Genomic DNA, 14,808 nt, shown 5'->3' on the forward strand with positions numbered 1-14,808 from the left:
GCGAGCAAAATCTGCACACAGTTGGAGTACAGTGAAGAGAATAACCTGGAGAGGAGGGGAGGAGGAGGGGGCCTCCGCAGCATGGAGGTTAGGCCTACATCATCCACAAACATTAGGGAAAACTCAAAATGCTGCTGAACATAGCTGTATGGACCAAAAATGCTTCCACTTCCTGTTTCAGCAATACAGTGGTGCAGGGAAAACCCAAAATGAGTTAGAGTTTCAGCACTTACGGGCAACAATTTGGCAACAAAGATGCCTGAAATAAAGCCTGTGCTTAACATAATCTGATGAGATCTTTCAGTTATATTATATGAAATACAATAAGTAACAAAAAAAACGTCTAAAGCTATTACACGTCTTAAGTAAGGTGATAACTAGCAAGTGACTAAATGTGTCTAATAAACGTTATCATGCGGTACATTAGCCTCCTTTAGCTTATCGGTGGTGTCGTGAAGTCATGTGACCGTGATGTAGTTCCTTCACATTTTGACGTTAGCTTTTTACTTCTGGAGATTGCATTTTTGCAACTTTTTTAAAAGTGGTGTTAATATGAGGCGATGATCCTGCTGAACGAAATGTGTAAGTATGATTCAAAAGTGTTCGCCAGCGATTTTATTCCGAAATAAAAATGGAGAAATGCCAATGGTTTTTGTCGAGGGAGCTCTTGCGATACTAACTTCCGAGTCAGCCTACAAAAAAAACAGATCATCACTGCACTACTATTCCCCCAGTAAAAATGGGAGATTGTTTTCTGAGCAAAGATGATGTGCTCTTTTGGGAAGAGCACAGAGACCTTTATCAGTTTTTAATTCTCCCAACTCAAAACTGAATATAGCCTTAATAACAACCCAGCAGCCTCTCTCACACAGCTGAAGACCTTGCACTGATGCTGACCCTGGATCAGACAGCTGAGCAGAACAGGAGAGGCTTTGTCTGCGAGACCAGAGGAATACTAAAACACTCAGGACTTCAGAGGGAATTTAAAACATTTGGAATGTCAAAACATTAAGAAAATACTGTAGGACTTTTAGCAGTATGGTTGAACAAAACAAGCATCCAAAAGGTCCATTTACAGAATAACTATTCTTAAATTATAATAACCAATTTCAAAAGCCTTTCAAGAATGCTTAACTAACTAGTAATTTTATTACCTTTGAATAAAGAAATACTCAATGTAGCTGTAAAGTTTTAGGAAAGAGAGCCTAACCACACACACACAAATACACTGTTAATCTTAAGCATTATTAAAAGTATCCTGTGTAACACAGGCTTCCTGCCATTTATAAACAACACAAACAGACTGTGGGTATGAAAATATGTACTTTCCTCTATGAAAACGTGTGCTTGACTTGTGCTGAAATGCATTAACCTTTGGAAGTCACAGAAAGGATTCCGAGATGACTGCTGGAACTTTCTAACATACATGAGAGGAGAGTGAACACTCACCGTCATGACGGACTCAGTGGTCCTCCTGTCCAGGGACTTGGCTCTCCTCAGAGGCGGCAGGGCGGAGGGAAAATCTGAACCAACGTTACGTCTCTGCTCCTAAACAACACACACATATTGAAGTTATTTTCAAACATGTGTACGTTTAATAAACTCTTATAGTAAAGAATCTTTTTTTTATTAAAATACAAAATAATAGCCCTTTTGGACTATTTGAGATTAAGAGGCCCTTTTATGCTTTTGGGGGTTTTCCCTTTCCTGTAGTGTATTATATAGGTTTTTGTGCATTAAAATGGTCTGCAAAGAGGGAGTTTTTCTCCCACACACTCCCCCCTGCCTGAAACGCCTCCATTGGACTCCTTTGTTTACTTGCGTAACACAATGACAACACTAAGTCACACCTAGCGCATTGTACGTGCTAAGGGACAGTACATCCCTAGGCAGTTAACAAATCACAACAGAGACGGCCAGCTAACCAATCAGAGCAGACTGGGCTCTGGTTTCAGACAGAGGGGGAAAAGATGTGCTGCAGCACAGGCAGTATGAGAACAATAAATAATTTTTTGAACATTAAAGCATGGAGACACTAAATACTGATATGAACCTGAAAATGAGCAAAATAGGCCCCCTTTAAACATAGGAAACACAGAAACCACAAATCATTAATACTGCATCATCTAATTTGGTCTGTTTAGGTGGTGCTGTGGAAAAATGTAATCAAAACCGTTCCTTCTTTGTCAATTCCTTTGTCAGGATTAACTCAATGAAGCAAAAATAATGAAAACAAAACACACATATAGTATGAAGTTAAGTTTGTCAAACCTAAATGTGTGTGTGTTGTTTAACAGTAACAGTAGGAATGACCTAAAGCTTGTGTGCAAGCAAGGCAAGGCACAGAAGCAGTTGTCTTGATCTGTAAACATGCGTGGTATTTTCATCTGTGTGTGACTGACACAGAGGACCAAAGCTCGAGTGTGAAACAGTGCTTCACTGTGACTTTGTGAATCAGTGTGTGAAGTTTCTATTTTCCTGAAGTTGGGTTTCAAGTGGTTCTGTCCGAGCACAGAGAGCCAGGGTGGGAAAGGGAGGAATAATCACCAGGGGAATCCCACCACAGAATGGAAACTGGAAATGAAAACAGCACACGCTGCTGATCTCTGACCTACAACCAAAACAAAGACAGGACAGAGAGAGGGAGAGATGGAGAGAGGAGGCCAAGGGTGAAGGAAAAAGATAGAAGAGTGTGGGGGGAAAACTTGGGCGGGGAGAAAATAAAACCCACGCTGGTAGGTCCAGACGCCGAGCACACGGGATGTTGTCCAGAAACACAGATTATAAGTCCTACTATATCTAATGTAAACTGCTGAACAATGGAGGCACTATTGGATCAAATATACACACGCACAAACACACAGCAGTGTTACCCCTCTTTGGAAGCGTCTCTGCTCACTCCGGCCCTGTCTGGATCCACTCCCCCCCGACTCTTCCACCTCCATTTTCTCTTGATTCTCCAGCTCCAAGGCCTCCAACTTCTCGATAACACCGGAGCGACTGCAAATCAAACCACAGACACACACTTATTAGATCAACCAAAATCAATCAATTTAGTGTGTCAATCAATTTTGTATTGTGATGCTTTGGCAACATTGTTTAATTTAACTTTCATGCCAATAAAGCCACTTTGAATTGAATTGTGTCCTATATATTATACATCTTTTCATTTTTCCCAATGAACCATGTCTTTGTATGATAATGGCGCTGAGAGGCAGTAAAGCCTATAGCATGCTGTCAGAAAAAAGAAAAGTCTTATAACCCTTTCAAACTAAATAGTTACAGGGAGGGGGAGGATGTGTGTGGGAGAGGAACTCCCTCTGGAGGGAATACAGGGATATTAGCCTTTCCAGACCATTTACATGCACCAAAACCTATAGAACACACTACAGGAAAAGGAAAACCCCAAAAAGCATAAAAGGGGGCTATTTAATGTTTTTTTGTTTGTGCTTCACCGCATGTAAAAAACTGTTTATACGAGCCAAATCAGATAATGGATTTAAAAACTATGTCGGCATTTAAATGTTTCCAAATGTGTTGTGACTGATGTTTAAATGTATTTATTGCATCTAGAGTGTCGATCTATGCACTCGGCTGAATGTCTAATGATTAAATGTTGAAATGAAACTATTAGCAGATTTATTTATATCGTTTAATCTCTTTGTTCTCTCCATTGCCACTTCCTCTCTCCCCCTAGATAGATCTGGAGGGTGCATTGGACCAAAGATCCAAACAGCAGCCTCCTCTCACTGCTGTCCATCTGTACCCTTCCTCAAACTGTGACACAGTATCTTGCCAACTCTGACAGGTTCCCACACAGGCCTTTTGTTACATGACAGAGGAATCTGCACAAGAGAGGAAGAGGGTGAGAGGCAGCGAGAAATATTATATTACTCATTTGCCTAAATGGTGCCCTTATTTGGGGACTCTTGAGCTAAAGCTGCAGTCCTTAAAAGGGAACAAAGGAGAGGAAGAGGACAGTGAGGCCAAACCCCCACTGTGAGATTTTTTTGTCTCGAGTTATTTTGCAAATAGGCTTAAAATAAATATTCAGAATAAAGAGTTGGCGGTGCTTTGCCCCAAAACTATGAGGTAGCATCATATTCACCATCAAATCCACCGCCAAGCCCTTTTGAATGCATCTTTTCTTATTATGCTAAATAGGGCCATGTTCAATCTAAACCTGTGTTAGGTTGACCATTGTTTCTTTACACAATCTCATAATTCATTACAAATACTAGCGCCTATTTAATCAAATTCAACTGCAAGGGATAGAATGATGAGACAAAAAAAGAGAAACTCTCTCTAAAGGGAACTTTGGGATTAGAGCCTTTGCGGACCATTTAAATGCATGAAAACCTACAGAAGACTCTACAGGGAAGGGACCTCCCAAAAGCATAATAAGGCCAATTCAAATGTGTACAATTATTTGGAACTGACTGAGGACAGCCGTTCTTCATCATCCGTCATGCTACACCTTCGAACAGAGGACAGAGATATCTAGCTGCATCAGTATTCGGTCACCCATTGACCCGTACATATGTAATCAGGTTCATATCTGAAAAGGTCAGAAAGGTCAAGGCCTCCCTGGCTGTGTATGGGCATGCCTGTTTAGACATAGAGCTTGTGTTTCTGAAAACCCAAAGCGTTTCAAGTGGACCAGTAAGGTGTTTATGGGCTGTAGGTGGGCACTCCTCCTATTTTCCTCTCCCCCTCTTTTTCCTTTCACAGCTGGCATGGATGGAGGGACAGAATACAGCAGGAAGCTGACTGAGGAAGGAAAATGATGACCCCCCTCTCACCCGGTTGGTTTGTTTGTAAAGTTTGTGTAAGACCTGTGACCCCTTTATGAGCAGCATCAGTTCAGAAAGGCAGAATACTGAACACAAAGTACAGGGACTGTGTGTTTATACATTTCCCCCCTACAGTTAGTAGTGAGGGATTATTAGGTAACATCTTTTCTCAGAAACAGACAATAGAGGGATACTCAAATGGCATAAGAATTCTCAGTATGTACAACTTTCCTCCTTCCTTTCATTTAAACCTGATGTGTTTGTGTGCACATCAAGAACTTTGGTAGTTTGTGCGTTACTAAACTGGTTGTGTGTCTGTGTAAGTGCCTTTAAAGGATAAGCTAAGTATTTTGAGCCACAGTGTTTGGGTATGGTGGTGAGGTTCCAAGAAAGCAGTCCACTGACCCGGTTGATCAGGTTAAATAAGGCTGATTGAATACTTCACCTATCATCAAGGACAGCTAGGTGTTATCAGGCTCAGTAAAGCTCTTCCTCTAAAGTGTTCATGTGTCCTTCTTGTTCAAGCCTCCCCGTCAGGCATGGGTGGATCCATTACACAAACTTTTTTTTAACAAGCATTTACAACTTATATAAACCAGAGTTTTATCTCAAGTGTTTTCAGTTAATGACTGTACTTTTGATGAACCGGAAAGCTAAAGGACAAAACTAAATCCTAAAATGCAACTTTTTAAAAGGACACTGCAGTTGACTTAGTTGTCCTCTGGTGTCATTAGGGTTATCTGAAAGCATGGTGTTGCATTGAGGACATTTTGCATTTCAGCTTTTATGGAGGTCAGATAACACTTAAAAGATAAGATACAAAGATAAGATAAAATAAGATGTTTCTGCCCAGTACAAAAAATAAATGGACAAAATGTACTCCAGAACCACAAGCTAGCACCTATCCAGTCAATTCTATATCTAATAAGGTCATTTTCAGATTACAAACTACAAAATGTAAAATACTTCAAACAAATTATCAAACAATGCCAGTAGTTTTAGTCTAAATGAATAGCTTCTGCCTGTTTGCTTGTTGCAACATGTCTTTCTCTAAAGCTTACCTACAGTGATTTAGTCAAAAGGTTGGGAACCACTGATATATAGAGAGGCAAGAGACTATAAAACTGTATGAAAAAAGTAAATATAGTTAATGGTATATTCCAAATGGTACATAGATTTACCAAGCTATGGTCTGAAGTTTTTTTTTTTATAAATATTGTAATTTTTGTTTTTTTGGTCTGTATTAAAACCTCTTGGATTGTCCGTCACTATATCGATGTACACCTCTGTTACAAAAAAAGAGGAAAATAAGAAGGAGAGGGTTTCAATTCATAGTTCTCCCTTATTGCGAACCTTTATTACCTCCTGTAACCGCAAGTCTATTCAAAATGAAGAAGATGAGACGATAAAAGGGACATTCTTGGTACTGTTATGGACACTGACCTCCTCTCAGGGCTGAGGACGGCATCCCTCTCCTGCCTTTCGGGGCTCCTGTAGCGGCTCCTCTTCTCAGCCTTCCTGGCTTCGGCCTCCAGCCTCCGAGCGCGCGGCGTGTCGTGGTGGCTGAAGGCGTGGCCCCCCCTCTGGTGCGCCGGATGGCTTTCGTTGCTGGTCACGGTGCTGCCGCTGGCGTCCGAGTCCAGAGAGCTGACGGAGCCGCTGATGTGGGAGCCGTTAGAGAGCAGGGAGCTGCCGGAGGGGAAGGGGTCGCTGGGGGCCGGGGAGAGGCAGCGCGGGATGCCCCCCAGGCTGGAGCAGGAGCCCGTCGGGGAGAGCAGGTCCCTGGGGGGCTGGGGGGCAGAGCCATGCAGCGCCAGGCTGCCCCGGTCCACCTCGTCACCGTTCACTGAGCTAACGTCAGAGCATCCTAAACAAGAGGCACAGGACACACCACGACCTGTTAACTTTTATAACTACTATACTATGCTATAACTATGTGTTTTAATTTATTAATTGTATTTTTCTTTACATTTAATACCTCTAAAACCTTTGTTTAACTTTTGTATTAATTGAATGTGTATAAACACTAAAGAGTGACGCAGGAATGAGTCAAAAACCAGGAAATAAGTTAGCAGTTTTGCTTTCTGGGTTCCCTCTTCTGAACGTCAATAGATTTTTGATTGAGTTTTTGGTTAGATGCCTTGATTAAGGACCGGAACCTAAAGAGATTTACTTTTATTCTACAACATAAAAAAAGTCAGTGAATACCTCGCTTGTAATTGTCTTAAGCTTCTATGTGTCTCAAAAACAGCAGTTGCCAACAAATGTCTAAATGTGACTACTAATCGTCATTACATTGAAGATTAGCCGCCTTTAGCTTAGCAGTGTTGACTTGAAGTCATGCAACCATGATATCATTTGTTTATAGCAGGGGTGGGGAACCTTTTTCCTCTCAAGGGCCATTTCAATTTTTTCAACATCCTCCGAGGGCCGTACAAATTATTTACCGCTGCTTAAAAATACTAAAATCACAGCCCATTCATTTGGCCTTTCTTTCATGCTGTGCAAAGAAAAAGCAACCTCTTAATCCAGATATCTTGCCATGACTCGCGTATGCGTGCACGGTTGTGCCATGACCACCAAAACAGAAAATATGGACACAAGATGTGTGCAATTTAGTTTCCTATCCATGTGAACATGATTTAAAGTGGGGGGGGGACCTAACCTCTTCTAGGGGGGTATGGGGGCATGCTCCCCTGGGAAGATTTTTTTTTAAATGTTGAAGTTAAAAGCATCAATCTGGTGCACTTTGAGAGCAACATGAAGAGATCTATGGATACATCTCTCAACATCCATATGAAACAGAACTGTAAGAAGATTTATTTTTCTTTATGGATATTTTACAAATCACTCTTTCAAACTGTATACTTGTTTATTAATAACAACTTTTTTTTACTGTCATAAAGTATTTTATACCCGTTTACTTTGTTCTCTTATTTTTTTATAACTATAATGATCATATAAAGATGTGCCTTTACCTCACTGGTTGTAGAAAAAGCGTCTTATATTCGTTAGCATAGCTAGCTAACCAGATGCTAATAACAACAAAGTTATTGACTGTATGATCAGTGTGACAGATGGACAAATCGCCACTGGGCTCACAACTAAAGACACAGCCACGCAAAAACTGCGGCATGTGGCATGCTCCGTATCTGAAGTGCCGGAGCCGTGCTCTCCGACAGAACTGCACCCCTGTCAGACGAGACCATGGACGAGACATATACCACGTGATGACACGTTAGGCTCGTGTTGTGTTCAAGGACCCTGATCTTGGCCAGGAAAAACAGGCTCTCGCTTGTTTAATTCTTTTGCGGTCTAGATTTCTTTTTTGCGTGTATTTATAAATTACCTCGAGGGCCGTATCAAATTGTCTCGCGGGCCGTATACGGCCCGGGGGCCGGAGGTTCCCGACCCCTGGTTTATAGCATTACATTCACTATTTACTTCAGGCGATTGCATTTAAGTTTCAAGTTTCATAACCATGTGCCACCGATTTTTTTTTCTGCAATATTCCAAAATTCAATGTTAAAATCCCATTGCTTTTAGTTGAGGGAACCCTTGCAAAGCTAACTTCCGGGATGTGCCTAAATAAATACCACTGCATCACTTTATACCGAGTTCTATTTTATTCAAATGTGTTATTCCTCCTCACCTGTTTGGGTCTGAGGAGAACCTGGAGGCAGGTCAGCAGGGGCCCAGACTGAAGCCCCCTCTGCCTCTCTCTGGTTCAGCTCCTCCTGCCAGATGATGGAGCTTGAGTCTGGAACCTTCTCTGCCTCTGGGATGCCAGAGCCAGTCACTGCTACCTTAGCTGGACCTGGCTCCTGGAGATGAACACATGAAATAGTCAGAAACGAGAAACAAGAAAAGTGAGAAGAACCCTTTGAGAGATTGTGTAATGAGTATTACCTGAGAGGTCGTAGGCTCCACCTTGCGTTTCTTCTTCTGGTTCTGTTTGTTGGTTCGGGGGTAGACCACCAGCTGTTCACTCCACCTGGAGAAGGAGTAAGGTGGTTTTGATATTTGTGTGTGCGCTCGCCTTATCCAATCAAACGCATAAGCAGATAAATCAAGAAAACGTACCCGTTGATGATCTCTTTATTCTCTCCTCTGATGAAGTACTCCTGGTCCGGGGTCATGATGCACAGCGAGTTCTTTTGACCTGTCTTTGGCTCGGCGTCAACCACATCCACACAGATGTTCATGTTCACCGTGCCCTGAGGCAGAGTGCTGGGCTAGAAGAGACACAACATGTTCCATTAGCCAGTGTATTAGCTAATACATATATGTGACACGTGGATTGCCTTTTGGATAAAGCTTAAAGTTAGGGCTGGCTCAGACTTGCCTTGAACCAGCCCCTAGTTATGCTCCTTTAGGCTTAGACTTTTGTGGAACTTTCACCTTTTATCTTTCAACTCTCTTTTCCTACTTCTCCTTTTTCTCCATCTGTATCATGTTCCATAAATGCAAGTTACTAACTCAGTATCAGTTGATGTAATCTTGGGCGACGCCCATGTTTTTTTTAACACAAGTTCATTTTAAAAATGTTTAATTTGGGTTGTCTATGTTGTATCTTTTTCAAGGTTTTTTCCATTTCCCCCCCATTGATTGTGTGTTTTCTTCTTTCCCTTATCAACTGGGCGGGTCTAAGATCAGATGGTGACATATTCTGTACACACTTTAAAGCCCCCTGAGACAAATATGGAAATGTGATATTGGATGTATAAATAAAATTTGATTTATTGAATTAATTGAATGAAAACTGGAATGTTGGAGCAGAAAACTGAAAATAGCAGAGGAAATAATAGTACAATTAAGGCATAGTTTACACTTAATTCAACGGAATGTGCTGCGCAAAGTGCTAGAATATGAACATAAAAAGAGGACACATTTAAACAGGATGCTTGAGTCACTGGTTTGTCTCCATCTATGTCTCTGTCGGTTATGTCCACAATGTTGGATGGGAGACTGCCCGGCTAAACACTGATATCACGTTTCAGAACTGAAACTGAGAAAATATGGGGGAAAACATGCCTCAGTGTTTCACAGACTTGGCTCAGCAGATTTCAAATGAAGTCTTTACCAATCCCTTGTTTCTCATCAGTCTTTTCAAGAGGCTGGTTTTAGCGCCTGAACTGTATGGACTATCCGTTGTTATCATCATATCGCCATGGTAACTAGGCAAATCCTTTCACTTGTAACACACACTGAGTGAAAGGGGGAGATGACAGCGATGTTATTCCGCACTTAAGCTGCTTTGTGCGTAATCACTGAAGAACGCAGAGCTGTGTCTGCTTTGTATGACACAAAACTTACGAACACTGAACAATCTCAATATCTTTATTAAAAAAGGAATAAATTAAATGTAATTTGAAGCAGATTGGTGATCGTCTCGTTAACACCAGAGCAAAGAAACCCCCTAAAACTTCTTCTCCAACCTTTTCTCTTTCTGCTCTGAATCCTGCAGCTCTGTTATCAGGCTTCACTGCTACAGATGTAAAACAGGTGCTGGGTCCCTTTCCAGCTCCTTTTAAGGCCACTGAGCACAGATCCAGCTTTATAAAGATCTGCCTGTAAACCCCCGGGGGCTGCCAAATATGGCAATCAAACTGCGTCACACTTTAGAACTCAGAAGCTGCGGAAGAATGTCCTCCACTATAAAGAATCATGTTTGAGGAGTTCAAGTAGCTGTGTCGAACTGTGTAGAACCCCGCAGCGTGCTGAACCTTGGCGACAACACTATCCAAGGGATATTTCTAAAAGGAGAATTGTGACAGAGAAGTTGAGATTATATATATTTACAAATATCACTTTAGCACATTATTTTGAATTTCTATCTGTACGACTTTAAAAAAACAAACAATTAAATGTTTTCGTTTTTGTACTTTTCCTGTGAGTCTTAATATGTTTATTGTTTGCACATAACTACAAGGCACATTCATGTAAGCCAACTCAGCAATACAACTGTTCAGGTTCTCAAGATCAGGAACATTTAGTGAATTCATAAAGTATACGATTAACAGAAAATCTATCTGAAATTATTACATTTATATTTCGTTGTTAAAATTATTATGCAAAGCAAATATCAAATTCCAGCTTTTAAATGTTGACAATTTGCTTCTTTCCTTGGCTTAAGTGACTATAAAAATAATATATTTGGAACTGTTCGGTAGGACAGACAAAAATGAACATTTGATGATGTTGTCACGTTGGGCTTTAGAAAACTCTAACAAGTGATAGAAAAAATGGTTAATCCCTTATTGAGAAAGTGTTATTAGTTGTAGCTGAAACACAGATTTGAAGCTCCTCATTCTATCAATGACACTTAAACCAGGAACTTAGCTGTAAAGGGTTTTATCTAGACCCTCCAGAAAAACGCGATCCTGCGATCGCAGAATTTACCGCATAATCAGCAAAATGGCGCAGATTTTTAAAAGGCCGCATATTTATCAAAAGTCTGCATAATCCCCGCATTTTTCCACACAAAGTTGAGAAAAAAATAAGTTAACTACGTGAAGTAGTGATGATGATGATGATGTGACGTCATCTGCTCGCGCATCACAGAAGGTAAACAACACCGTAGAGTGAACGTGTGGAACTCACACGACGAACATTTCCGCTAAAGACCGGGCAAAGCAGTACCCCGATGTCTTTCACGAAAGTGGGGGGAAACTATTCAGCACCCCGTGCAACTGTGTGTTGGAGCATACGTCTTAGAGAAAATCCACGGTGACGACCCACTTTGATTCATTCAAACATTCGAAAATGCTTTCTGCTGCTGCGGACAAGAAAGCCAAACGACTCACGTTCACCGAGGCATCAACCTCCAAAACCCTTTCGAGGGCTACAAGAAACGAAGTGAGTAGCCTACAAGATTGAAGCTGGTCAGATAACGAACGAGTAAATGAAAACAGAATGAGGCGGAGAAGTGTGTGTGTGCGTGTGCGTGTGTGTGTGTGTTTGTGTGTGTGTGTGTGTGTCTGATTAAAATAGCCACATTGCTTTTACAATAAATAAACATTGAATATGTTTAATTGAATAGGAAAGGGGTTTAACGTTAGTGGCAGGTTGTGTGTGAGAGAGAATAAATAAGACAGCCCAATATTTTAAAAAAAATCTATCCTTTTTCGCAACTTTCCGCATATTTTGCAACTTCCCGCAATTTCACCGCATAAAATCACATAAAACCCCGCATGTTTAATCGCATAATCAAGGATTTTAGCCCGCATAATCAAGGATTTTTGCCCGCGTTTTTCTCGAGGGTCTATTTATCGACCAAAGACCTCTTCAACATCTCTTTAATCCAACAGATGCTCAGCTGTGGAAATATCCTACTGTTCTTCTATGACTGAGGGCAAGTTTTCTAACTTATTTGTTGCTGTTCGGTGGAGTCTGGATTTCTTGAGTCCATTAATCGTGATCCTGAGAGAATAAACACAACATGTTTCCTAGAAACTGCCCACTGCTACTGGCACCAAAACAAAGGAGCTCTATCTGCCAAGGCGACCATTCAAACGCAAGAGAATTGTCATGGGTTTTTATTCCTGCACTGCTGGGCCAATTCCATATCCTTCGATTGTGTCTGCTTTCCCGGGGGCAGACTATTTTTAGCTTTGCAATGGGATATTATTAAAATCAACAACTTTCTCAGAGGCTACTCTTGAGATCCCCATCACTCTGGCTGACATGTCACGAGAGGCCACATCAACTAAACAATACCACCCACAGGAGACTGAAAGGCTTCAAACTGAAACAGGGATGTGTCTATAAAGGCAACTACCACATGCTTCTGTTTTTCCTTTATATTGCAGCTCATGCCCAATAGTAAAGTTTCAAGAAAACTGTGAAAATGGCATGAAAAACAGAGGCAACTTTAGAATTAAGTGGAGCACACCCACTCCATAAATAATAAATCCTCCAGGAGGTTTTTACAGGCCGAGCCAAAGACAAGTCCTTCCCAGCAGGCTGTGCAGACTGCCTTGGTACCTCAACCCAGCACCTCCATCAAAGCTCCTTACAGACAGTAACTACCAGACTAGGTTGTTCTGAAACTGCTATTATGGAAATCAACAAAGATGGATTCAAAACAGAGAATAAAGTGATAAAACTTTTAATTTGTCTAAAATAAAATAGAAGAAGCTCTGGAGCAAAGCGGTGCTCTCCTGCCTTCAGCATGTTCTCATGGTCATTGACCTTTTCACCATTAAGCTCTCAGGGTGGTCTCATTATATTTCCATCTAGGACAAATCTGTTTCTCCATGACAGTCCTAACTATCTATCCATTTCCTGTCTTCATCTTGATTTGATTGGCCTTATATGCAACGGTTATGTGCTTTCCACTAATGGTTTAACTGTGTGATGCACGAGCAGTGTTAGCATCAGCAGAGTTTGGTGCTTGCTGCTGCAGGCCGTGTGTGGAATGTCTGGGTCTGGGGCATATCTAACGTTTCCTCTGCGGTTTTCTAGGGGCTACGGCTCCCTTTCTCTGGTCCCGGTGCTGCGAGTTTACTGAAGTTCACCAAATAAGGGCATTTGAGGAGGAATGCTGCTTTAGATGGTAGAGCATCTTTCCCTCTGCTAGTGGTGAAAATAGTTTCAGAGGCAACCGATTCAGATAGCACCCTGCAGTGTAATTGCTATAAATATCTGCCAATATCATCACTCCCTGGTCCTTTTCCTTAAGGATGATTAAAAAATAATCAACTTTTTTACTTTAATATATTTAGTGACAGGAAGCTGAGAAAAACTGCCTTCAAATGTTTGCTAGATAATCATTATGACTGAACAGTAGAAGCAAAAACAGATCTTCATCCTCATGCTAATGTGAGAATGACACAAAAGGAATTCAACATGGCGAAAAAGCATCCATGCAAGTTAAACAATGTTTCTCTTGAGTTTAAAATGGTCCCTCATCCAAAGCCTTTATGTTTCTACTTCATGGGTGAATGGAGAAATGAAGAACAGGAGAGCTCAGAAGGAACATACCTTTTGCATTTATTTGCTTTTTATGGGCAAATAAACACAGACTGTAAAAACAAGCCAGGGATCAAAGTCACACAAGGTGAACAGACATTTAAAAAAAAAAAAGCCTCTGATGACATGGGACCCAGCATGTTTGGAGTACAACGCATTTAAGGGAATAAAAGGTAAAAATGTCTTGTAACTTTATGGCAATGCCACATTATAATTAGGTAAAACGCCTAAAGCAGCCCTCTCATGGCAAAGCCCTACAATAGGACGATGGAAACATCTTTAAACATGTAGCAAAAGGCTGGAAATTCTGCCTTTTGACTATTGCCATGACATTTTTGCCAGGAAGTCACTTCTTCAAGCCAAGTAATATTTGGTCACAGATTGCCCTTGTAAAACGTTTTGTACCCGTAATAAGCTAGCAGCATTAGTCGGTGTCAGAAGTGATTGTTAGGCCATACACAGATTACATTACTTTCCCACTTAGTTAATTTTAACATGAGCTATTACCTTCAACAAATTAATTACTTTTGAGGAGGAGGAGTTGGTTTTCACTCTTTACGATGCAAGAGCCATAGGAGTTGACCAACAACACAAGTTCTAAACATTTGCTGTCAAAGTATTTTAGATTAAAATCAAATGCTAAAAAGGAACCTGATAACATTCATTTGTATACTTTTGGTATGAAGCAGTGCGGAGATGGAGAGGTCACAGCCAACCATCATTTAGAATTAAAGTGCACCTATCATGCTATTTTTTGGCAATAGCATAGGTCTCAGATATATGAAATATATATATGTGTTTTGCCTCAAAATACCAAACAGATTACCCATTCAAGCCATGCCTCATATCCCTCTATTTCACTTCCTGTTTCAAAAGTGCTGATTTGGTGTATAAAGCTTTAAAAAAATAAAATAAAAGATTAAGAAAAAGGAGGGGGCTGAGCTCATGCGGGAGATTCTACCGGCAGCTACTGTCTAAAATAAATACTGCCGTGATGAAACGCCATATCTTGGATTATCAAGGAATTTTTTCTGAAACAGTA

General features: G+C 40.9%; 1 protein-coding gene across 6 annotated transcripts in view; it reads right to left on the minus strand.

Moving 5' to 3' along the window:
• LOC307023584 (myosin phosphatase Rho interacting protein) overlaps nucleotides 1-14,808 on the minus strand; it is a 48,923-nt gene that overhangs the window by 19,291 nt on the left and 14,824 nt on the right. For all 6 annotated transcript variants that reach the window (XM_079656911.1, XM_079656910.1, XM_079656913.1 and 3 more), the window contains exons 4-9: nucleotides 8,877-9,028; nucleotides 8,703-8,787; nucleotides 8,446-8,617; nucleotides 6,237-6,660; nucleotides 2,874-3,000; nucleotides 1,450-1,548 (exon numbers count right to left, since the gene is read on the minus strand). In XM_079656911.1, coding sequence (XP_079513037.1) covers nucleotides 1,450-1,548; nucleotides 2,874-3,000; nucleotides 6,237-6,660; nucleotides 8,446-8,617; nucleotides 8,703-8,787; nucleotides 8,877-9,028 — 1,059 coding nt within the window. The remainder of the gene's footprint in view (nucleotides 1-1,449; nucleotides 1,549-2,873; nucleotides 3,001-6,236; nucleotides 6,661-8,445; nucleotides 8,618-8,702; nucleotides 8,788-8,876; nucleotides 9,029-14,808) is intronic.

The sequence above is a fragment of the Notothenia rossii genome, assembly GCF_949606895.1.
Source record: "Notothenia rossii genome assembly, chromosome: 11".
NCBI classification, from domain to species: Eukaryota; Metazoa; Chordata; class Actinopteri; order Perciformes; family Nototheniidae; genus Notothenia; species Notothenia rossii.